At 42.5% G+C, this 26,979-nt stretch overlaps 1 protein-coding gene across 1 annotated transcript in view; it reads right to left on the reverse strand.

Annotated features, from left to right (window-relative positions):
- TRIO (trio Rho guanine nucleotide exchange factor) overlaps positions 1–26,979 on the reverse strand; it is a 245,526-nt gene that overhangs the window by 212,709 nt on the left and 5,838 nt on the right. Inside the window, exons 3-6 of the mRNA XM_007451615.1 lie at positions 14,642–14,756; positions 6,974–7,166; positions 4,191–4,703; positions 2,188–2,310 (exon numbers count right to left, since the gene is read on the reverse strand). Coding sequence (XP_007451677.1) covers positions 2,188–2,310; positions 4,191–4,703; positions 6,974–7,166; positions 14,642–14,756 — 944 coding nt within the window. The remainder of the gene's footprint in view (positions 1–2,187; positions 2,311–4,190; positions 4,704–6,973; positions 7,167–14,641; positions 14,757–26,979) is intronic.

Here is a 26,979-nt window from a genome sequence, read left to right on the forward strand (position 1 = left end):
ACCAGGGGGGGGGCCCCCATCCCAAAAAAAAAAAAAAAAAAAAAAAAAAGACAAAGCAATCAAAAGACCCAGACTGAGAGATGATACAGATAGCAGAACTATCAAATAGGGAACTTAAAATAACTATGATTAGTGGATTAAAGGCCTAGTGGAAAAGATGGACAATATGTATGAACAGATCAAGAATTTTATCAGAGAAATGAAAACCATAAGAAAGAATCAAATGGAAGGGTTAGAAATAAAAACAATAGAAACAAAAAAAAAAAAAAAAAAAAAAAAGATTATCAACTTTGCTTACTGATATCTAGCACTTTCATTTTCTTTGTCAAAAAATGTTTAAAATACTGTAGATAGCACAAGAAAGGGCTGAAGGTTAACAGGCCCCGGTTCTGCATAAATAAATGTCCTAGACAGATACTGAGGACTCAGGGAGGTGTTCGGAACCAGGGGCTGGTAGGCTTGGAAAGCGCTCCCAGGAGCTGTCACCACAGAGTGCACAGGGTTACCACATCCTTTTTGAATTAAAATTTTTACTTAGAGAAGTGATAAAAGTGTATCATAGAAAAACAGAAAATATACTTAAACCTAAAAAAAGTCACCCATACTTTTAAGAGTTTCTTACTATAATATACTAAAAATAGTAACAGTATTTTTAATTAGATGATAACATCACTGATAATAACTACCATTTATCAAGTACTTACTCTGTGTTCAGCACTCTGCTTAGTGTCTTACACATACAGAGTAAGTAAAATAATGTAACACCCGTGTTAGGCAGAGATTATCCCCACTTTAGAGATTAGGAAACCGAGGCTCAAAGAGATTAAACAGACTGCCCAAGGTCACGCGGTAAACAACAGTCGGAATTAAAAACCTCTACATTCATAACACACCCCGCCTGTCTTCCACACATGCTTCCTCTTCTGCTGATTCCTAAATGTGCCATAGTAATGCTGGGGGAGGGAGAGGACCCCTTCGGGTCATTTCTAGTTTTTACAAAATATATTTTAACATTTCTAGTTTTTAAAGTATGTGATATGGTCGGCTGAACGTGCCTTTCACCATTAGTAGAAGTTTCAGAATATTTTGAAAAATTGATAGGAATTTTTTTAGGAAGAAATTCTTCTAAGACGCTTCCCCCAAAGGCCCACATTTGTGCTCTCCTCACCTCTCCCCAGGCTCAATCATTTAACCCCCAAATTCTCTTGCCTCAAACTCAAGAACAGTATCAAACTTCTGGGACAGTGTCTATTACAAACATTTTATCGCTGTATCTTACCTTTGAAACTACCTAAAGTGGAGCACTTTGTGGACTGAATTTTAATTAAATGGCATCTTACCGAACTAATTTAAACGCAGACCCCGTCTGCATATCGTTTCAATGCTCTTTAACGCACGTTACAAGGCTAAGAGGGTGAACTGTCATAATTCTGGCTCAAAGTCCACAACGAAACTCTGTCTCTAAGGTGAAAATTTCTAGAATAACTCTCTAGAGAAGTAACCATATACCCTACAGAACAACATACAGCTCTATTGCCGTTATATTAACTCCAAAAAATGTAATAAGACCGTTATTTAAAATTCACTGTTGGGTTCTTTTGGGGTGTTTGTTTGCACTGTAGTCTCGCAGCTGTCCAATCACAAGAGGCCCAGGGCATCAAAGGAAGCCAAAGGATTCCAGGCACGGCTGGTGTCCAGACCCGACTCCCTGCGTTCATCTTGGGAGGAGCGCTCACATTTGAGGAGAGCTGAAGGATGCCCTTCAGGTGAGCAGCAGGCTGGCTTATTCCTTCAGCGTGAAGAGCAGGCGGCCAGCAAACTGACACTGGGCTGGTACCGGAGGCTCACTCGGCCTCTGAAAAGCTCTTCTGGGCCCTGCGGGCTCCCAGGACGTACAGCGCAGGAGCCAGACTCAAAACCGTGCACGTGGCACTGGCCAAGTAATTGGTTCGAGCTTCACTGGTTTGTCTGTTTGCTTGTCTTCGCTTTTGTTTGCTTAAAACTTAAAACGAGCTATGTAGACACTGCTCCCACAGAGAAGTTCCCGCCCCTGGAGGTCAGCTGCTGCCGCTGAGCTGTCAGAAGCCCCTACATGGGCTCCCTACAGTGTGCTGGGAATGATCTGTGTAAATACCTCCCGTTTTATACTTTCACAGGCAGTATACCTCTGTTCCCACAGGATCTTACCATGCAGTTCATGGCAAAGTGGTTGTGCTGTGTCTGAAGCTCCATTGCATGAGGATGGCTGGTCCCAATCTCAGTGTAGCTGTTCAGAAACAGGCCCTTGTTGTGCGTGATCCAGTCAAACATCTACCGGAATGAAGAAAGACAACCTGGAATCACTCCAGAAAAAGAAATGACTGGCGCGGCTCCCAGCACGGACCGAACCAAGAGCGACGTCTTTCCTCTGACAGCCTCTCAGGCGCCAGGGCCCAGAAGATTCTCGACTTCTGACCAATCAGCAGCTCTGAACTTGCAGGAGCTACAAGAAAATCCTATCTAGTGTGTTCCTCTGACAGATGAGGGACTAAGGAGCAGATAAGTAAAGAGAGGTATTCAAATCCCCCAGGCTAATTAAAACTCTAATCTTCTGACTCTCAATGCAGTCTCTCTGCTATACTGAACTACATAATTAGGCACACTGCTCTGCAAAAAAAAAAAAGACCCGTTAGGTGAAGTTACAAACTTACAGGTTTCTGGGTGGGCTTTGCTTTGACCACAGATTACTGACAGCAATTCCAATGACTAAAAGATTATGCTCTTTAGTGCAAGAATAAAAAAAAAAAAAAAAATCCCTGTGCAAATGCAAACGATAAAATTTACCGTAAAAATAAAAAGAAATGGGGAAAACTTTAACAATCACGTCTCTCTTAAGATTCTATACAGATGCTACCTGGAAAAGGATGTTAATTTCATCGTTCCCAGGAAAACGTTTAAGGAAAAAGAAATGATTATCAATTAGCACTGCTTCTGTGATGTGAATGTGACTTCCAGGGACAGTCACCTGTTTGTCTAGTAATTGAAAGGAAGATTTTCTAGTGTCTTTGACAAGGCACTACAGTTGAACCTTAAACAACACGGGTCTGAACTGCACAGGTCTACTCATATGCAGATATTTTTCAACAAATGAGTACCCATATTTTCATTTTACACATCTTTAAATTAACTAAGTGTGGGGAAGAGTTGTGTTCAACTAGAGATCACAATATGTGGAATCAAAAGAACTAGAGTTGGAGTCCTGATTCTAACCAAACTATTTCAGCTTGCTGTCCTTGGGTGAGTCATTTATCAATTCCTTTGTCTTGGAGGCAGAGAGAGCAGTCTGGATTTTCAACTGCAGTAAGAGTCAGCAACCCCACCCCCGTGTTGTTCAAGGGTCAGCTGTACTTTAATCATAAAGAGAGGTTAAAAGCTTACCAAGTAATATTACTGGAAAATAGTGGTGGATTGTCACCTTTCAAAAGGTCCTTTTATAGCAAAGATTTTTAATGTTTTCTAACTTTTCAAAAAATTTTCCTGTCCATGAAAAACAATTCAGTGAGCTCAAATTAAGAGGGATCAATCCACTCATGTTCACGGCTTGCAACGTATTCCTCTAAATAAGTGTCCTGCTTTCACGTTGCTGAGACAGACAAGAGCTCACTTTGGCCAGTTGGTCTGACTAGAGCACAATAAGGAAACATGAAACCATAAGTAATTATTGCCTCTATCTCCCAGAAGCTATTATTTTTAATTCATTACTCGCCTTTTACTGTAAAAACGTACTCAATAGTAGATGTGAAGGGTGTTTTCTCACTGGCTTTTATGAGTAGAACAGCAGTTATTAGAAAAATACTCACATCAACAGCTATTACTTTCAATAATATATCCTACAAAGTTTTCACTCTTTTAATTGAAAATATTCTCGTCTATCTTACAGGCATTCTAAACCAAACTATTAGTAATTAGCAACTCTAAGTTTCGAGACGAGCTCTGCGTTGCACAGCGAGTAGCAGTGGAAAGCAGACTGAGGGGAGATCTCTGAACCGACACTGCTGGTCTCCCACCGACGCCGTGCGTGGGAGCTTACCCTTCCCCAGCCCTTTCATTCTGCCCTTTCTCCTGACCAAACCAGCCTCGAATGCTGAGACCCAAGGATCCAGGAAGCCCCCCTCCGTGGCGCATTTTAGCGTCCCTCCCCCATCTTTTACCTTCTCAGCATCCTGTTCAAACAGCCTCAGCTGAAAGCACTGGTCCAGCTTCAGCTTCCTCACGTGCCACATCTGATGCAGGTGCTGCCGCGTTGAGTGCAGCCTGTCCAGCATGGCGGACACCTTGGGTAAGAGGCTCTGCAGGTCTGCGTTGCCCGACCCCGAGTTCTTTCTGGGAAAGCTGTCACTGCTCTGAATCCTCTGCAGGAGCTTCTGTCCCTCTAAATCCAAGTCCTCTATAGGGGCCTTAATCACCTTCTTCTTCAGCTGGGAATGCTCCTCGATCATATTCCGAGCCCCCTCCAAATCCTGAGGCAACTCCTTCTTAGCTAGGATGTCCTGAAGCTCCTCCAGCCGAGACAGCATGTGGGTGGCATTGCTAATGTAGTCTTCAAAAGCAACTCGGATTTCAATCCATTCTTCATGGTTGTATTCCAGGCAGCCGTCAAATTCAGGCGTTAGCTGAGAAGGGTCAACTACTTTGGTAAGGCCTTCTAAAGAGACCATATTTGTCTTAAGGGGAAAAAAAATCATGTATGAGAAGATGAACCAATCTTATACGGTCTTATCATAATGCAGTTTGCAATGCTCAATCACAGATTTTCAAACTTAAGTAATCCATTTATAGAAAACGTAACATACCTTGTTCTGGCCCCATAAAAACAAATGTAAATGAAAGAGGCATTAGTACAGTCAGTGAACGACAAATCCATTAGAGCAACACATATATGTCAGTTGCAATACCCCAAATTATAGAATCATATGAATTTCAGGACAGCTAAAGATATTAGATTGCTCTCCAAGAATGCGGAAATTAACCCACTATCTTAGGCACATTAGAATATGAATGGCTTTTCTTTAAATGTAGAAAATACACAAGGGTTAGCAAGAAAGCTGGCAGAAGCTCTTCTCACAAAGTTGGAGAGAGAGGGAATGCTTCGTTCACTGCAATAACCAGCAGCGATTCTGAGCAGTACAAGTGTTGTATTCAATACATCATCGACTACATTCCAATCTAACAAAGTTTTAGTCAATTACAACCTGAGAAAGAAATCTTCATCTCATCCTATCAGAAGATGACGCAGAGTTAATATTAGTATATTATGCCTCAAGGAAAACATAACTCGGGGGGAGGCGGGGTGGGGGAGTAAATACGAAGACAGAGGGAAAGGGAAAAGATGTGTGGCCTAGAACCGAAAGATATAAAACCGAGAAAGGCTCGTTTAGCCCCACCTCTGTCACCTCCAGCCTTAGAGGAACCTAGAACTGTATCTCTGCGCTGTTTGACATAAGAAATGGCAAAAGGCAGCAGAGCGAGAAAGAGGGGCAGCTCCTCGGCCAGCACTTTTCCCTGAAGCGTGACTGTCGGTTCATCCCTGTCTCGTCTGCCCAGAGTTTAATAATGTCCATGGAGACAATCACTTCACAGACAGAAGCTTGTGATAATGTACAGACAAGTTCAATAGAAAAGCCAGTGCAGGAAACTTTTAAAGGCCCAGAGGGAAAGATCACAACTAGACAAGCAAAAACCTGCATACGTTATACCACCACACATCGTTGTATCTGCTTAAAACGTGTATCATTAAATACAACACACTTTACATTCTGCATCAAGAGAATATAATATCCAACAAACTGTCCTCCAAAATCACTTCTTCTTGTGTGTGAAGATAAAGGCTTACTGGTTTCACCTTTCAGCTAAACCTCTTGGGTGCAGTTTCAAATTCAAATTAAAACTAAATTCAGATTTCAGTTTGAAAATCAATACCATGGACTGAGAAATTTTAAAATGCAAGTAATGTACCCATGAAAAGACATTGAAAAGTGTGTGTAACATGTAACATAAAGCTTAAGAATTAATATTGTGTGGTATGTTTAATACTATTATTGTTAACCTTGAAATGCGTGAATACATTCACTGAAACCTAATGTTTGGGCAAAGTGGCTAGAGGAAGCGATCTATTCAACTGAAAATTATTATAATTTATGGTTAGAAAATACTTAAATTTTATTACAGAATATGGCATGAATCAAGTTTCCAGCTGGCCAGAATACTTTCCCCCCATAATCATCTGATGAAACCAATTGCATCAAAGCCTTGTCAGAACCCTGGTAGCTTAAGAAGAGCAGTTTCCAGGGGAAAGGAGAGTAAGCCAGCGGGTTGAGGTCTGTTTTACACACTATCTGAAAGACAACGACCTTGTGTGCTAACTGAATCCAGAGACCCACACAGGTTTTCAAGGAACCTCTCTCCCTTTTCATAAACGAGAGACCTGATGTGTGAAATACATGGCACACCGTCCTCTCCAGGACACGATGAAAAGTCAGTCTCTCCCACACATTTTCCTCAGGAAATGTAAACTTGGGCATTTCTCCCTAACAGTCCCTTATTTCCAAGGCTGAGGTAACGATGATGACTCTGAAGCCACATAAAGCCACTTGCACTGAACAGTAAAGCTATTTTATCCCGTGAAGTAAAAGGAAACAGGCTTCTCTTTCTAAGACACACGCCCTACACCCCAGTAGCCCCATTACCGAGAAACAAGAGGCCTGGAACCTAAACTCTCCATGGGCAAAACACCCACTGGGATGAGGCGAGAAACAAGCCTAATTGTGTTATTTTACACAATAACCAATTCTGCATGTCATACGTACGTCAGATATGCAGTTCTTGTTGAATACGTGGTTTTTTAAAATCTATAACCAACCTAAAATGATGACGGAAAAGCTTTCAATAAACCACACCTACTGGTTTAGTTGGTCTGGCTGCACAGGGAAGTTACCTCAAATTCAAATTTAGAACTGCCAAAATTAGTCCTCTGTTTCTGCCAAAAGTTGTCTGGCTTGATTATCAGTGCAACGTGAATGCAGCAGGGGAAGGACTCTTGTAATATCTTCAACAGAGGCTTGATGGAGTCCCACTTGGACCCACGCATGTCCACGATCACCGTGAATCCTCGCTTGCAGACTTCTTCACTACAGAGGAAGAAAAGACATGTTGAAACCACACAATTCCCGCCACGTTTTCTGGCCAGAGTCCTGCTGGGCAAGGCCGATTCTGCTTCTGTCATCCTGCTGCCTGCGGGGCACCTCCCTCCACCCACCGCCTGGCTGGCCAGCACTTGTGCCCAGGGAGCTGGCGGACGAGAGATCATTACAGAAAGAGCTTAGGTCTCACCCGTGGTCCTCACCCTCCCTGGTACCTTAACAGAGTAGACTGACTATTCACGCACAGGGTTCAACCTCAAAAACCTTCAAACTCTTTCTTTTGTGTCCACGGTTTTGCATCTTGCCTTCTCTTTAGGAGAAGTGTAATGACCGTCTTGCCCATCTCTCTGGTCTTTTGTGCATTAACTGATCACACATGCTGTCTAGTAACTGTTAGGGCCACTAAACAGCAGGGACAGAACCCCAGCAGCACACGCAGAGCAGTGAACAGCAGTCACGCGGGACTCCGGGGTCACAGGAGCTGAAACCACCTGCACTGGCGTGCTGGTGATAGCAGGAGCTTTTGAATGTCCCAGTTTATTCCCTTTAACTTGGCCCAGGCCCCTGAGCTACCTCAGAAGTTCTTAGGCGTGGTTCACCCGCCCCCGGGGATCCTTGGCACACTTCTGGCGGGGTCTGTGGGGTAAAATCTAGTAATACTGAGACTTGTCTTTTTCAGCTGGTTGCACCAATGGTGCACAGGCCACGGTGGACACCGCTGGCTCTTAGCACGAGTCAAGGTAGTGCTAGGAGTCACGTATTCTTCCTCTCCACGTTCTAGCTGTTAAAACAAAAGAGCCAGTGTCTCTTAAGAATGTCCTTGATGAAGAAATAAAAATTATTAACTTTATTAAATCTCAACCTCTGAGTACACGGGAAATATATAGAAAGCACATCTGCAGTAAAGAAAAAAACAAAAGTCAGCGTGTTCATGAACTTGGGTTAAAAATCCATAGTCTCCCTTCACACTACATACAAAAATAAACTCAAAATGGTTTAAAGACTTAAACGTAAAACATGACACCATAAAACTCCTAGAAGAGAACACAGGCAAAACATTCTCTGACATAAATTGTAACAATATTTTCTTAGATCAATCTCCCAAGGCAAAAGAAAAGCAAAACGGTGGTGGGATGAACTGGGAGATTGGGATTGACATATATACACTACTATGTATAAAACAGGTAACTAGTGAGGATCTACTGTATAGCACAGGGAACTCAGTGCTCTGTGGTGACCTAAATGGGAAGGAAATCTGGGAGGGAGGAGATATATGTATATTATACGTATGGCTGATTCACTCTGCTGTACAGCAGAAACTAACACGACATTGTAAAGTAACTATACTCCAATAAAAAAAATTTTTAAAAACCCTAAACCAATGGGACCTAATCCAACTTAAAAGCTTTTGCACAGCAAAGAAAACCATCAAGCAACCGAAAAGACAACCTACAGAATGGGAGAAAATATTTGCAAATGATGTGACTGACAGGGGTTAATATCCAAAATATACAAACAGCTCATACCACTCACTATCAAAAAAACAAACAACTGAATCTAAAAAAAAAGGACAGAGGACCTAAATAGACATCTCTCCAAAGAAGACATACAGCTGGCAACAGGCAGATGAAAAGATGCTCAACATCACTAATCATTAGAGAAATGCAAATCAAAACTACAATGAGGTATCACCTCACGCCGGTCAGAATGGCCATCATCAAAAAGTCTACAAATAATAAATGCCTGAGAGGGTGTGGAGAAAAGGGAACCCTCCTACACTGTTGGTGGGAATGTAAACTGGTGCAGCCTCTATGGAGAACAGTATGGAGGTTCCTCTAAAAACTAAAAGTAGAACTACCATACGACCCAGCAATCCCACTCCTGGGCATATATCCAGTGAAAAATGAAAACCTTAATTAAAAAATATACATCTCCCCCAGTGTTCATAACAGCACACTTAACAATAGCCAAGACACGGAAACAACCTGAGTGACCATCAACAGACAAACTGGGTTAAGAAGATGTGGTACATACACACAATGGAATATTACTCAGCCATAAAAACGAAGGAATATTGCCATTTGCAGCAACACTGACGGACCTAGAGATCATCCTACTAAGTAAGTCAGATAAAGACAAACATCATATGATATCACTTATATGTGGAATCTAAAAATAATACAAATGAATCTATATACCAAACAGAAACAGACTCACAAACATAGAAAACAAATTTATGATTACCAAAGGGAAGGGGGTTGGGGGGAGGGATAAATTAGGAGTTTGGGATTAGCAGATACAAACTACTGTACATAAAACAGATCAGCAACAAAGATTTACTAGCACAAGAAACTACATTCAATATCTTGTAATAATCAACAATGGAAAGTAATCTGAAAAAACTATACATAACTGAATAATTTTGCTGTACACCTGAAACTAACAATATTGTAAAGCGACTGACTACACTTCAAAAATTTTTTAATAAAACATTTCTAAAAATAGGGCTTCCCTGGTGACGCAGTGGTTGAGAGTCCGCCTGCCGATGCAGGGGACACGGGTTCGTGCCCCGGTCCGGGAAGATCCCACGTGCCACGGAGCTGCTGGGCCTGTGAGCCATGGCCGCCGAGCCTGCGTGTCCAGAGCCTGTGCTCCACAACGGGAGAGGCCACAACAGTGAGAGGCCTGCGTACCGCAAAAAAAAAAAAATTCTAAAAATAAAGTGAGACCATTATAGACAGGAAAAAAAAAAATCCATAGTCTCACCTAAATTTAAGTCGAAGTAAAAACCAATTTCACACTCTCTCGCATGAGCTTCCTCTCCTACCTTCTCCCGTCCCCTGCCTCCCTGCCCTCCCCACTCCCTCACACGTCATTCTTTTCCTTATCTTTTGATTCATACCAGTAGAGTAACGGACACTGCAAGTTCCTATGACAACTTCATCAGTGTAAGAGGCATACTCCCAAAAACACTCCAAAAAAGTCCGTGGGGACAGAACCTGAGTAGATGGCGGCCCGCAGTCCTAGGAACACAGTCCTGAAAGCCCTAAGGAGAAAACAGACTGATCCAACAAACCGGCTTATCACTCCAGTGTGGAAAGCTGCGAGGAGTGATCGGATTAACTCCTGTATGAAGATGAACTGAAAAACAGTTAACACTGGACTCAACACTCCTCATGCTATCACTCCTCCTGTCTCAAGTAGGTCCTGGGCCACGATCCTGGGAGTGTCTCGGGTCACCTTCACAAATCCTTAGAGGTAGCTGGGCACTCCCAGAAATGTTTCCTAAAATCCCCCACGTCACTGAAATTAAGCATTCTGAACTTCCTCGGGTTCTAAAGGAGCTTGCCATCCTGCGAGAGTCCATTCAGTAGAAACTTCTGGGCTCCACAGCGCCTTGGGGCTAGACCTGCCTGAGCAGGACGTCGGATGTCTGCTGCCCAGCTGGAACCTTCTGCTCCAGACTCATGTTCTGCTGCCATACACCAAAGACAGGAGGCTGTCAGGCAACAGGTTCTGCTGTTGTATGAGCTGCTGTTTGGTGTCTGCACTTTAAGCGTCGGTCTTCCCCTATCAAGGTAAATTCTCTGGCAGTCTTTCTCCTCACATAGCTCTACACAGTGTGTACATAAAACTACAAAGCCCCTCCACTTGACGGGGCTTAGAAGGAATCCTGAATAACTACAGGCTTAACAAGAGGAACAAGCTGGAGAGAGACACAAGCAAAAGGTGCCCTGAGCTTACACCGCTTACAGAAGGATTAACCAGTCACCTGCCTCCACCATCCAACTGTTCCCACCGGTGACTTCCAAGTAAAGCAAGCAGCACACCAACTGGGCTGGGAGTGCGCATCCTTCGCACCCATCTGTCTTTATCAAGTTAAAAGCCACGCACTATTAAGAACGCGGCGACTTGCAAACATTACCAAAGCCACAGCTCTATTTCTGAGCGTCTAATGAACAAGCACAGCTGCTGCAGAAGGGCTCCGTGCCATGCCCTTCCTTCAAGGCACTGCTCACTGCAAAGTGTGACTTGTTAACCAGGTATTTCAGCAGTTTTACCCAAGAGCCTCATTTTAGCTGTGAGATTTTTAAAAATGTAGATGAAACTAAGGTCCTTTTTCAATTCAGGTCTCTAAAAAAGAGAAACTCTCCTTTCTTCGGTTCCTAGATGATGAAGGTACCTTTTAATATGAATGTTCATGGATGAATGAACTCAAAAGTTTCACATGATTTCATTGGTGACAAAAGAGAGTCAGAGTGCTTTATCCACTTAGTTGCTATAAATCATTCTAAAGAAGCCAAAATGTTCTAGAACATAATGAGTATAATTCAAAAGAGCAATAAACACCTAGAGATGCACCAAGACTAATGTGATTATCATTTCTGTGCCGGAGTCCCCATTACACCACGAGGAAGTTCCGCTGTGACTTTTCTCCTACACATTTAAGGAAAAGTTCCCTTGCAAATTAATCATATGAAAACCAATCTATTATTCTAATTGTTTGTTTGTTTGTTTTTTAAGGAAGGGAGAGGGGAGGGAAGGTGGCCCAAACAATAGTACTCAAAACTGCTCGCCACTCTCAGATCACATTATGTTTTAACTCTGGGGGCCACATTTTAAGAGGCAAAGACAGGAGGCCACGCAGAAAAAAAAAAACAGACAAGATGATCTGGTTCTAGAACACATGGCAAAAAGAAAAACAACTGACGGGAAGTCGAAGAGCAAATATGAAAGATGGACATTACTGTACTATATACTTCTGAGAGAGCTACCATGAGGTCAGACACTGTGCTGGGCATGTACACAAATCATCTTACTTAATACAGTGATCCGAGAAGTACAGATTACTATCACATCTCGTAGATCAGAAAACCCATAAAATTAAGTAAGCAGGTCAGTCCGTTTGACTCTGACCCCCAAGCTTTCCCGGATGGCACACTTCTCCAAATCCGGGAATGTGTAGCCCTGTAACTGTCTGGCTGAGGGGGGCAGCCAGAGGCTACCATCACATCGCAGAAAACATCGACAGTGGTAGGCAGAGAAAGGAGGCCCACGGGACATCCTCCCCCTGCCCCTCCCACTGCCCGGGACTGTGTATTTCACTCTGAAACTGTAACAACAAATTAGAGACTCAAATAAAGAACAAGCCAAGCCACACGTCCCAAAAAAATTCACACACCGTTAATCTCCCGACATGATCACTGATCCCACTGTTTGGCTAAAAACAGAGCGCTCCCACCTTTGCAGGCTCCCTGGAGGCAGCACTGAGGCTCTCCGTCAGTCGCTGTAGGACCTGCGGTGGACCCGGAGAGGACTCTTTGTGGCCACTCCTATTTGGACCACTGGGAAACCTTCCTCCACCATCACTTGGCAAACGCATCATTTACATACAAATTAATCCCCTCTCCCTCATTTGCTCATTTACCAAGAACAAGAAACTGGCATTGCCTGTCACTTCAAACTGTAAATACAAAAGCAAATCCAGGCAATGAAACGAACTGACTGTGCTCGGTGTTTGGAGGGTCACTCTACACACTGAAGAACTTATGAGAGAAATGAGAGAATATTTGGGATTTGCTATATTTTCTTGGGAAAGTAGAGAAGATTGGCAGAATCCAATAATCGTTGGAGCTGGATGATGGGCCCATGGGTGTTTGCTTCTCTCTAGTTTTGTTTACACTCACGATTCCCAGGACAAAGTTTTGTGTGTTGTTTTTTTTTTTTAAGTGGGTCATCCAGATGATTCAAAATATACCTGGATCGATATTTTTATGATATCAACGAGAGGAAAAGTAATTTTTTTATATTTATAATCAATGTGGATTTCAAAACCAGAAAGCAAGTTGCCAAAGTTATATACAGAATTCCAACGATGTAAATGTTTTCTAAAAGATCACCTGGGTGAAATTCAGCTTGTGTTTCATTAAACTATACACCAAGCATCATTTTGGATGTCAGGGGTTTGTTTTTTCACATCATCGTCTGTATCTGTTTCTTTTTCATCATTAGCACAGCACATGGCACACAGTAAGAGCTCAGTAACTAGTGGCTGTAAACTATGTTGTTATTTATAAGTGACAGTGAGTAGTAAATAACTTCTAAAACTCTTTCCAACTCTGTGATTTCAACAGTTCAACAGGCCAAGAAAATATCAGAGTAAGAGGAAAGGGAAAACTTTTCCACATATTTAAGCAGGGGCCCATTAATATGTTGCTGATGATTTGATGTAATAGCTTTCCCACAAAGGATACCCTACAGGAAAAACCCAAGAATTCCCTCTGAAGCTCAGACCATCGACACCAAAGCTGACCTTCCTCAGCTGCAGTGAGGATGGGCTGCCAGAGGACAGTGCTGTTTCCCTGGCTGGTGCCAACCCAAAGAGGTCGGGGGAGAGTCACCAGCCCTGCTCCGTGGGCGACCTGCTACACTCACCTCAAACTTTAGAATCCACTACGCTGCTGTTGACCATCTTTTATGATTTCCCAGCGTAACGCGTTCCTTACGGCTACTCGTTAGTCTATATCATGACCAAGTGTCCTTTTTCAGGCGCCCATTTAGTCTCCTCGGAAATCCCTCTTTCCGAGGCGCACATCAGCCATCCTGCTTTAGCACACCGCCTTCTGGGGGTCCCGCTCCGACCCCCGGCACACAGCCACCTCTTATGCCAGGCCTGGCTGTATGCCTGGACCATATCAGAGCAGTACTTTGTTTTCCAAAAATTAATCTTAACCATTAAATGAAGATGTTAATGTGGGAGGTGGGGGAGGGTTTCCTCTCCCAGCTGTCAGCTTGCTCTGTAGGTAAAACCTCAGTAATATGTTTCTAGAGCAGAAGCGAAGATGCTAGACTCCGCAAGTCTACACACTGGCCCACTGCTGTTAACCGCTCCTCACGTCAGGGCTCTCCAGAAAATAAAGCCTTGCCTATTCCTCGTGTTGCTCGGCGTCTACGCCGAAAATCCCCCTGGCTGTCACTAGCGGGTCGCAGATTGGATGAGAGCTCCCAAACACCATGTCCCGGCACATTAGCTGGTAGGGATTCTGAATGCCCTGCAAAGTTCACGCTACAAATCAACTGAATACTTCCCAAGAACTGAAGCGCAGCACAGAGCCAGAAAGTTTCTCTCGGAAACCACACTCCACTGGTGAGCCTCCGGCCCGCCGGGTCTCCGTTATCGGGATCATCTCTGCTTTAGCTCCGCCTTGGGCACCACAACCTAAGGTCCCGGCCCGGTGGCCAAGCCACCCCCCACCGCCACCACACAAGGCTGCTCACTCAGAACGCTGCCCTTCTCAGCCCCGCACCGAGGAGGGTCATAAAAGGAAAATAAGGAGAAAGACCATGGTTTTCACTTGACAGCACTTTGCTTAGAATCCAGGCTCCTCTGGGCTGTTTTCTGGGGAGTGTGTGCAGCGCTGCCCCTCTGGAACGGGGACTAGCCACAACCACGCGGGACTCACCTGGGGATACAGGCCAGGTAGGAAATGAGCCTCCGGAGATCCTCGTGCCGTATCCTGTCATGATTGCTGCGGGCCGGGAAGGTTAGGATGGGACCCCCGCGCTTATCTCTGCCACCTGGAAACAAACATGTGGAAGAGGCTCAGACAGAAACAAGAGGAAACAGGACTCTATGGGCCACTGGGCGCCCAGCATCGCAGCCCGCCCACCCACTCTCGCGAAGCTGTGCCCCCAGCCCTCCTGGCCCGGCAGGACCCCATGAAAGGCCGGCGCCCCTGGCTCCCCTGAGACAGGAGGCAATGCCATCCCTCCCAGGATGCCGGCGACGAAGTCTGAGTTTTGCACACCCCATGGAAGGTATCACAGAAGGCCCTGGCTCTTTCTTCCAGTGTTCATTCCCTCCTTTATTCAGTTTCATGTTTGGAGAGAAAAAAAGGTTTCATGTATGCGTGCTTCCACGTATTAAACTCCCACCTCCGGGGACTTCCCTGGTGGCACAGTGGATAAGACTCTGCGCTCCCAATGCAAGGGGCCCAGGTTTGATCCCTGGTCAGGGAACTAAATCCCACATTCATGCCACAAGTAAGGAGCTTGCCGGCCACAACTAAGGAGCCCGCCGGCCACAACTAAGGAGCCCAAGTGCTGCAACTATGACCTGGAGCAACCAAATAAATAAATATAAAAAAAAAAACCCACCTCCTCACGCCCTCTTTCTCTCCCTTTCTCTGTCTCCCTCTCTCTCTCTCCTCCACACTGTCCCCTCTCCTTCCCTCCCCGTCACTCTCAGCTCTCTCTTTGCTAACAACCAAATTGGGCTTTAACTCATGAAAGGGAAAAGAAAGGAATGTTCTTCAAACTCTGCACTGATGGCTACTTTATATAATCTGGGATCCAGGGCGCCTTCCCCTCTCAAGGGCAGTACCTGACCCCTGTGGTCAAGCTTCCCCACTCTCTCACACAAAGCCACACACACACAAAAGAAAAAGAGAGAGAGAGAGGGAGAGATTGGCACACAAGAATTTTCAAATAGAATTAAATTAGCTTAAGAACTTCCTGCCTTTGACAGGAAGGCAGAAACGCTTCTCATGAACAGGTATACAATCCTAAGGAAGTCTGCTGGGTATCACTGAACATTTCTGGTGAAACTACTATATTTATTTTATTACTTCTATTAGGGTTTTCAGAAAAGAACACAGAGAAAGAAAATTTTGTTTTCCCAAGTGTATGCTTCATGTAGTTTTACAGTTCTGGTCATCTCTTTCTAGAAGTACAGCAATAAGATCTCAAAATTCAAGCCACAACATGAAACAATTATTTTCTCATCTTAATTATTTACCTTGTCAGCAGAGGCAAATGAAAAAGCAAGCAAGCAAGCAAACAAACAACAGAAAACCAAATTCTTTACTTTTAGAATACCAAAAACATATTCAGCAGAAGATGTTGGCATTTTAAAAACACATTTTTACCAACATGGGTCTTTACCATGCCCTAGAATGATTAACAATTCCTCTAAACAGTAATGAAACTAAATGCTGATTCTGAACACTTAAACTGACCCACATGTACTGTTAAGTTACGAAGCCCAGGAAGATGTTAAATTATTTATAAATCCAATAACCCAGGTATTAAATAGGAACAACAGAACATCACAGCTGACACATGCTAGGTATGGCATCAAGTGCTTGACACACACATTCTAATCTGATCATCACAATCATCCTGTTAGGAGATTTCCTCACGCCCGGCTTTATCATGAAAGATACTGAGACTCAAAGAGCTTATATAAAGACAAAGTGACCATGCCAACATGTCACAACTGGGTCCTTCGCCCTGATAAGAACTTGCATAATTTTTCAAAGTAATGGCTTTACTTCTCTCTAAATAACAAAAATATCAGAAGGAATGAAAGGTACTATTAAAAGCGCAAAGCAGTAAATTTTTTTAATTTAGATTTCAAACAGTAATAGATCTGCCATTTTAATATACATCATTGGACACCTACTTATTTGTAAATAGCCTATTACTCATTTGGAAAAATAAACCAGTGGACAATATTTTTCTATTGTACTTTTCAGAACCACTTTGTCTCATTACTTCTGTTTTAGCCGAAGAATTGTATTACGTGTGGAGAGTAAAAAACTTAAACACTGAAAAAACAAAAAAGTGAGAAGCAGTATTGTTGTAAATGGTAGAATGACATTATGATGTCATCTTCTAAACTACCAGACAGTAATTTTAGGGAAAAATCATTGGCTCTTGTCCCTGAGATAGGACCAGTAACAACTGCAGTATTTTTTATTTCCCAACTTCTTTCATTCCTTTCAAAACAGAATCAATCTCCTTGATCAAAAATATAAGAGAGACCTTCAGGATGGCGGAGTAGTAAGACATGGAGATCACCATCCTCCACACAAATACATCAGAAATGCATCTCCATGTGGAACAGCTCCTACAGAACACCTACTGAATGCTGGCAGAAGACCTCAGACTTCCCAAAAGATATATACCTTCTTTTCCTTTTTCGCTTTTTGTGAGTGTGTATGTGTATGCTTCTTGGTGTGATTCTATCTGCATAGCTTTGCTTTTACCATTTGTCAAGGGTTCTGTGTGTCCATTTTTTTTTCTTTTTACTTTTTCTATTTTTAATAATTTTAAAAAAATTTTAATCTTAAAAACTTTATTCTATTTTATTTTAGTTTTTTCCTTCCTTCCCTCCCTCCCTGCTTCCTTGCTTCCTTGTTTCCTTCCTTCCTTCCTTTCTTTCTTTCTCCCTTTTCTTCTGAGCTGCAGGGTCTCGGTGCTCCAGCCAGGTGTCAAGCCTGAGTCTCTGAGGTGGGACACCCAAGTTCAGGACATTGGTCCACCAGAGACCTCCCAGCTCCACATAATATCAAATGGCAAAAGCTCTCCCAGAGATCTCCATCTCAATGCCAAGACCCAGCTCCACTCAACAACCAGCAAGCTACAGTGCTGGACACCCTATGCCAAACAAATAGCAAGACAGGAACACAAATCCACCCATTAGCAGAGAGGCTGCCTAAAATCAGAATAAGGTCACAGAAACTCCAAAACACACCAACGGACATGGTCCTGCTCACCAGAAAGACAAGATCTAGCCTCATCCACCAGAACACAGGCACTAGTCCCCTCCACCAGGAAGCCTACACAGCCCACTGAACCAACCTCAGCCACTGCGGGCAGACACCAAAAACAACAGGAACTACGAACATGCAGCCTGCTAAAACCAGACCCCAAACACTGTAAGTTAAGCAACATGAGAAGACAGATAAATACACAGCAGATGAAGCAGCAAGGTAAAAACCCAACAGACCAAATGAATGAAGAGGACACAGGCGGTCTACATGAAAAAGACTCCAGAGTAATAAGAGTAAAGAGGATGCAAATCTTGGAAACAGAATGGAGAAAATACAGGAAACGTTTAACAAGGACCTAGAAGAACTAAAGAGCAAACAAACAATGATGAACAACAAAATAAAAGAAATTTAAAATTCTCTAGAAGGAATCAATAGCAGAATAACTGAGGCAGAATAACGGATAAGTGACCTGGAAGATAAAATAGTGGAAATAACTACCACAGAGCAGAATATAGAAAAAAGAATGAGAAGAACTGAAGACAGTCTCAGAGACCTATGCAAAAACACTAAATGCACCAACATTTGAATTAAAGGGGTCCCAGAAGAAGAAGAGAAAAAGAAAGGGTCTGAGAAAGTATCTGAAGAGATTGTAGTTGAAAACTTCCCTAATATGGGAAAGGAAATAGTTACCCAAGTCCAGGAAGCACAGAGAATCCCAAACAGGATAAACCCTAGGAAAAACACCGCAAGACACATATTAATCAAACTAACAAAAATTAAATACAAAGAAAAAATTATTAAAAGCAGCAAGGGAAAAACAAAAAATAACATACAAAGGAATCCCCATAAGGTTATCAGCTGATTTTTCAGCAGAAACTCTGTAGGCCAGAAGGGAGTGGCAGGATAAAGTGATGAAAGAGAAAAACCTACAACCAAGATTACTCTACCCAGCAAGGACCTCATTCAGATTTGATGGAGAAGTCAAAAGCTTTTCAGACAAGCAAAAGCTAAGAGAATTCAGCACCACCAAACCAGCTTTACAACAAATGCTAAAGAAACTTCTCTAGGCGGGAAACACAAGAGAAAGAAAAGACCTACAATAACAAACCCAAAACAATTAAGAAAATGGTAATGGGAACATACATATCGATAATTACCTTAATTGTAAGTGGATTAAATGCTCCAAGCAAAACACACAGACTGGCTGAATGGATACAAAAACAAGACACGTATATATGCTGTCTACAAGAGGGGCAATTCAGACCTTGGGACACATACAGACTGAAAGTGAGGGGATGGGAAAAGATATTCCATGAAAATGGAAATCAAAAGAAAGCTAGAGTGGCAATCCCCATATCAGAAAAAATAGATTTTGTTTGTTTGTTTGTTTTTTTGCGGTATGCGGGCCTCTCACTGCTGTGGCCTCTCCCGTTGCGGAGCACAGGCTCCGGACGCACAGGCTCAGCGGCCATGGCTAACGGGCCCAGCCACTCCGCCGCGTGTGGGATCCCCCCGGACCGGGGCACGAACCCGCATCCCCTGCATCGGCAGGCGGACTCTCAACCACTGCGCCACCAGGGAAGCCCAGAAAAAATAGATTTTAAAATAAAGACTATTACAAGAGACAAGGAAGAACACTACATAATGATCAAGGGATCAATCCAAGAAGAAGATATAATTGTAAATATTTATGCACCCAACATAGGAGCACCTCAATACTAAGGCAAATGTTAACAGCCATAAAAGGGGAAACTGACAGAAACACAATCATAGTACGGAACTTTAACACCCACTTTCACCAATGGACAGATCATCCAAAATGAAAATATATAAGGAAACACAAGCTTTAAGTGATACATTAAACATGATAGACTTAATTAATATTTATAGGACATTCCATCCAAAAACAACAGAATACACTTTCTTCTCAAGTGCTCATGGAACATCCTCCAGGAGAGATCATATCTTGGGTCACAAATCAAGCGTTGGTAAATTTAAGAAAACTGAAATCGTATCAACTATCTTTTCCAACCACAACGCTATGAGACTAGATATCAATTACAGGGAAAAAATCTGTAAAAAATACGAACACATGGAGGCTAAACAATACACTACTAAATAACCAAGAGATCACTGAAGAAATCAAAGAGGAAATCAAAAAATACCTAGAAACAAATGACAATGAAAATACAATGACCCAAAACCTATGGGATGCAGCAAAAGCAGTTCTAAGAGGAAAGTTTATAGCAATACAATCCTACCTCAAGAACAAGAAACATCTCAAATAAACAACCTAAGCTTACACCTAAAGCAATTAGAGAAAGAAGAAAAAACAAAACCCAAAGTTACCAGAAGGGAAGAAATCATAAAGATCAGATCAGAAATAAATGAAAAAGAAATGAAGGAAACAGTAGCAAAGATCAATAAATCTAAAAGCTGGTTCTTTGAGAAGATACATAAAATTGAGAAACCACTAACCAGTCTCATGAAGGAAAAAAGGGAGGAGACTCACATCAACAGATGTAGAAATGGAAAAGGGGAAGCAACAGCTGACACTGCAGAAATACAAAGGATCAGGAGAGATTACTTCAAGCAACTCCATGCCAATAAAATGAACAACCTGGAAGAAATGGACAAATTCTAAGAAAATCACAACCTTCAGAGACTGAACCAGGAAGAAAACAGAAAATAAAAACAGACCATTCAAAGGCACTGAAATTGAGACTGTGACTAAAAATCTTCCAACAAACAAAAGCCCAGGACCAGATGGCTTCACAGGCGAATTCTATCAAACATTTAGAGAAGAGCGAACACCTATCCTTCTCAAACTCTTCCAAAATACAGCAGAGGAAGAAACACTCGCAAACTCATTCTATGAGGCCACCATGACCCTGATACCAACACCAGACAAAGATATCACAAAGAAAGAAAACTACAGGCCAATATCACTGATGAACACAGATGTAAAAATCCTCAAAAAAATACTAGCAAACAGAATCCAACAGCACATCAAAAGGATCATACACCATGATCAGGTGGGTTTTATCCCAGGAATGCAAGGATTCTTCAATATACGCAAATCAATGTGATAAACCATATTAACAAACTGAAGGAGAAACACCATATGATCATCTCAATAGATGCAGAAAAAGCTTTCGATAAAATTCAACACCGATTTATGATAAAAACCCTCCAGAAAGTAGGCATACAGGGAACTTACCTCAACATACTAAAGGCCATATATGACAAACCCACAGCCAACATTGTTCTCAATGGTGAAAAACTGAAACCATTTCCTCTGAGATCAAGAACAAGACAAGGTTGTTCACTCTCACCACTCTTATTCAACACAGCTTTGGAAGTTTTAGCCACAGCAATCAGAGAAGAAAAAGAAATAAGAGGAATCCAAATCGCCAAAGAAGTAAAACTGTCACCGTTTGCAGATGACATGACACTACACATAGAGAATCCTAAAGATGCTACCAGAAAACTACTAGAGCTAATCAATGAATCTGGTAAAGTAGCAGGATACAAAAAAATGCACAGCAATCTCTTGCATTCCTATACACTAATGAAGAAAAATCAGAAAGAGAAATTAAGGAAATACTCCCATTTACCATTGCAACAAAAAGAAAAAAATACATAAGAACAAACCTACCTAAGGAGACAAAAGCCCTGCATACAGAAAACTATAAGACACTGATGAAAGAAATTAAAGATGATACCAACAGATGGAGAGATATACCATGTTCTTGGATTAGATGAAACAACATTGCGAAAATGACTATACTAAGCAAAGCAATCTACAGATTCAGTGCAATCCCTATCAAACTACCAATGGCACTTTTCACAGAACTAGAACAAAAAATTTCACAATTTGTATGGAAACACAAAAGACCCCAAATAGCCAAAGCCATCTTGAGAAAGAAAAACGGACCTGGAGGAATCAGGCTCCCGTGCTTTAAACTATACTACAAAGCTACAGTCATCAAGACAGTATGGTACAACAACAGAAATATAGATCAATGGAACAGGATAAAAAGCCCAGAGATAAACCAACGCACATATGGTCAGCTTATCTTTGATAAAGGAGGCAAGAATATACAATGGAGAAAAGACAGCCTCTTCAATAAGTGGTGCTGGGAAAACTGGACAGCTACATGTAAAAAAATGAAACTAGAACACTCACTAACACCATACGCAAAAATACACTCAAACTGGATTAAAGACCTAAAGGTAAGGCCAGACACTATCAAACTCTTAGAGGAAAACATAGGCAGAACACTCTATGACATAAATCACAGCAAGATCCTTCTTGACCCACCTCCTAGAGAAATGGAAATAAAACCAAAAATAAACAAATGGGACCTAATGAAACTTCAAAGCTTTTGCACAGCAAAGGAAACCATAAACAAGACCAAAAGACAACCCTCAGAATGGGAGAAAATATTTGCAAATGAAGCAACTGACAAAGGATTAATCTCCAAAATTTACAAGCAGCACGTGCAGCTCAATATCAAAAAAAACAAACAACTCAATCCAAAAATGGGCAGAAGACCTAAAGAGACATTTTTCTAAAGAAGATATACAGATTGCCATGAAAGGATGCTCAACAACACTAATCATTAGAGAAATGCAAATCAAAAGTACAATGAGGTATCACCTCACACCAGTCAGAATGGCCGTCATCAAAAATCTAGAAACAATGAATTGTGGAGAGGGTGTGGAGAAAAGGGAACCCTCTTACACTGTTGGTGGGAATGTAAATTGATACAGCCACTATGGAGAACAGTATGGAGGTTCCTTAAAAAACTAAAAACAGAACTACCATATGACACAGCAATCTCACTGCTGGGCATATATCCTGAGAAAACCATACTTCAAAAAGAGTCATGTACCACAGTGTTCAATGCAGCTCTATTTACAGTAGCCGGGACATGGAAGAAACCTAAGTGTCCATCGACAGATGAATGGATAAAGAAGATGTGGCATGTATATACAATGGAACATTACTCAGCCATAAAAAGAAACGAAACTGAGTTATTTGTAGTGAGGTGGATGGACCTAGAGTCTGTCATACAGAGCGAAGTAAGTGAGAAAGAGAAAAATAAATACCGTATGCTAACACATATATATGAAATCTAAAAAAAAAAAAAAAGTGGTTCTGAGGAACCCAGGGGCAGGACAGGAATAAAGACGCAGATGTACAGAATGGACTTGAGGACACAGGGAGGGGGAAGGGTAAGCTGGGACGAAGTGAGAGAGGGGCATGGACATATATACACTACCAAGGGTAAAATAGCTAGTGGGAAGCAGCCACATAGCACAGGGAGATCAGCTCAGAGCTTTGTGACCACCTCGAGGGGTGGGATAGGGAGGGTGGGAAGGAGATGCAAGAGGGAGGAGATATGGGGATATATGTATATGTATAGCTGATTCACTCTGTTATAAAGCCGAAACTAACACACCATTGTAAAGCAAGTATACTCAAAGATTAAAAAAATATACATCAACATATTACAGAAATGTGAGTTTTAAAAAATATAGTATGATATTTGTATTAAAACATTCACCTCACTTTTGGTAAAAAGTACAGCATCTCACATTTTTCTGGACCACCATTCTGAACATCTTAAATGCAACATAACGTGTGGCTCATTAGGGAGACTAAATGCCCATGACCCCTGCTCGACTGTCCTCCTTCTGGGGTCATCGTATCTCACAACGCGAGCAAGGTGGGCTCCAGCATGGCTGTGTAAAGTAGAATCCAAAAGCCGCCCACCTAAGACAGTCGTGGGGGAGTCAACAGGTGTGCACATGGTCATTCTGTTCACTCCATGAGTGACGACAAGCTGCAGGTGTGTGCTGAAGTGCTGGCTGCCTCTGTGGCTGCTCCACTGTCAATGAGAGATGCCCCCGAGCTGGTGGTGCTGGTGAGGAGCCCCCAGGGAACTGCCGGCAAGCTCGTCCACCAAACAGGTCCTAAAAAAAGCTTACCTAAACCTGAACTTGAATTTTAAGACAGAGGGGCAAAAAATCATTTTGTCTTTTTCCCATTCCCAGAAGAGTTTCAGAAAACTCACCACAATAATTTTAGAACTTCATCAAAAATCACTTATGAGGGACTTCCCTGGTGGCACAGTGGTTAAGAATCGCCTGCCAATGCAGGGGACACGGGTTTGACCCCTGGTCCTGGAAGATCCCACATGCCATGGAGCAACTAAGCCTGTGCACCACAACTACTGAGCCTGCACTCTAGAGCCCACGAGCCACAACTACTGAAGCCTGCAAGCCACAACTACTGAGCCTGCACTCTAGACCCTGCAAGCCACAACTACTGAAGCTCGCATGCCTAGAGCCCACGTTCCGCAACAAGAGAAGCCACTGCAATGAGAAGCCCACGCACCACAACAATTTTAAGAAAAAGTCACTTGTGAAGTAAAGATGGCCTATTCTCCATTAAATAATTTAATAATTTCTTTTCACTTGCAAACCTCCCTGCATGGGGATGCATCTTCCAATCTGTGGTGTGTCACAGTCAGTGACAGGCAGGTGCCAATCATCCATATGAGGCCCCCTCCCAGTGAGGTTTAAAAAAAAAAATCTTAGAACCATTAGTATTAGTCCAGAAGAATATAGTCTCTGATCCTTAAGGAGCTTAAAAATGAACCCCGCAGATGTTTGTTTATATTATATTCCCCAAGATTTAACTTGGTTGCCAATGTCACAGAAGTTGAAATGAAAACACTGACCCAGTTATGAAGCAGAAAAGCCACAAATTCATAGTTTCGGTTCCTGAACTAATAAAACCAATTATGCTGCAGCTCATAAAAGCTTCATCTACTAGACACACACTTCTATGTGTCTGATGTCAACCCCCAGCCTCACGGTGAGGCGGGAGGGACAGATGTCAGTCTCATTTTATAGACGGGAAACTCAGCGCCTCAGTTCCTATGATGAAAAGAAAAGGGCAGGAAATCCATTTCCTGCACCTACCAACATCACAGGATATCTGCGTATGAGAGCTTCACAGCTTCTGGACCTCTACGTGTCTGGAACCAAAAACCAACAGCCCATTAAGGATTATCTGCCTATCCAAATGCTCGGTTAGTCGAAAAACAAGGCAAAAAACATGAAGTTTTTGTTCATAATGACACTATTCTCAATTCTTATAAAAACGGCATCCTCTCTGCCATTCCTCCCCACCCCACTACATTTTACTTCTGTGAGGCACCTATCACCTTCTAGTAAACGATACACGTCACACATTCTTTCTGTTTGTCTGTCTCCCCACTAGAACGGAAGCCCCCAGAGGCAGGCATCTCTGTTCACTCACTGACATCTTATACCCTCTCAGGCTGGCACACAGGAGGTATTCAATAAATAGTCACTGAATGAACGGATTCTTCTTTTATATTCCAAACAAAGTTAATTAAAAATACCTACTATCGGGCTTCCCTGGTGGCGCAGTGCTTGAGAGTCCGCCTGCCGAGGCAGGAGACGCGGGTTCGTGCCCCGTATCGGGAAGATCCCACATGCCGCGGAGCGGCTGGGCCCGTGAGCCATGGCCGCTGAGCCTGCGCGTCCGGAGCCTGTGCTCCGCAAATGGGAGAGGCCACAACAGTGAGAGGCCCGCATAACGCAAGAAAAAAAAAAAAAAAAAAAAACCTACTATCAGGTATCAGGAAGTTAAAAATGGAAATGCCTGATGAACACCCCTATAGAAACGCAGATGCTAAACGAACTGAGGTTTATTTTACTATCAGAAGGAGGCTGGAAAAGGTCTATGTAATAGCTATATATGTCTGTGTGACACTTTTCCTAACAAACCCAGTGATACTCATTTCCCTCTTATGAAAGGTAACTTCAGGGGACTTGGTCTCTTGAGCAGTGTGGCCCAGAATGACCACAGAAGCAGCCAGTTTCAGAGTCACCCCTTTTTCTTTAAATGAATTGATAAAAACTCACCTCTTATCCAAGTAGAAGAAACTTCTTTTTTCTTTCTTTTTTTTTTAACTGAAGTATAGTGATTTACAATATTGAGAAGAAACTTCTTTTGTAAGAAAGGCATTCTTACTTTGCTAAGTATAATGTAAATTTCAATGAACCAACCGTATCGTTCTCTGCATGGTCCCCATCTGAATTTCCGGTTCCGAATACCACTGAAAATGGTTCTTCACTCCCCCTGAGGAACAGCAACCCACTAACCATGAAAAGCAAACTTTTCCAAAGCAAAGCTCTGAGAAAGTGCAGTCTGTGAAAAGAAATTATGGCTACTATCTATTAAGTCTGCTACGGACCAACAGAACTCTGGTAAGAGGGTGCCCACTGGGTCCCTGCTCGAGGCCAACAGAAGGCCAGCCCTGACCGTCACATGCTCACCGCCCGTACCTTGTCGCTGCCTAATCCTGGGAATCAGAAACTCACTTACACACCGTCTCGAATGAAGACTCTAAGGGGACTCTGTACTCTGTGTGGAAGGAAGGTCTCTAGAAGCACCCGGCCCTCCAGTCAGTCACTACAGCCTCGGGCTGTGCTAGATGCTAACTAGAATACACAAAATGAATGGGAGGTCCCCCTTCCCTTCTCAAGAAACGTGGAATTTTCTGCAAAACAAACAGGAACTAGAGTCAGTGGTCTCAACACTAACAGCAAACCTCTGGGCAATAAGATCCTATATTCCTGTCAATTCCCCCATTTACAAAGGTCAGTGTTCACCTTGCCCAAAAAAAGCTATTTTCAAACAGTAACCCAAATGCTCATCAACAGACAGCTGACTGAATAAGCTATGGTGCATATGCAGCACAGTTATATACAACTGTAAAAGGGATGGCGAATCTCCATTTGTCCTGCTATACACGGCTCTCTCTAGAATACTGTTTAAGGGGAAAGCAGAAAGGCAGAGAAAATGGTGCAAAGTACATCACTGTCTGGTCTGGGGGCGGCGGCGGGGAGGTGAGAATAGGTGGACGGACAGAGACAGAGAGTGCTTGTGTTTTAAAGGTATAAGAAATAAACCAACACTAAAGAAAACGAAAGCAAAAAAGTTTACCTACTGGGGAGGGTAGGTACAGGGTGGATGAGGCAAGGAGAGAAACTAGATTTCTTTGAGTACACCTTATCTTTTAACTTTTTTTTAGTTTTTAAACCTCAAATGATGTACACATTTTACTTAATATTGAAGCAAGATTAACTGGTTGTTTTTTTGTGTTTTTTTTTTTTTTTTTTTTTTTTTTTTTTTTGGT

Source organism: Lipotes vexillifer, unplaced genomic scaffold, assembly GCF_000442215.2.
Source record: "Lipotes vexillifer unplaced genomic scaffold, Lipotes_vexillifer_v1.1 scaffold590, whole genome shotgun sequence".
Classification (NCBI taxonomy): domain Eukaryota; kingdom Metazoa; phylum Chordata; class Mammalia; order Artiodactyla; family Lipotidae; genus Lipotes; species Lipotes vexillifer.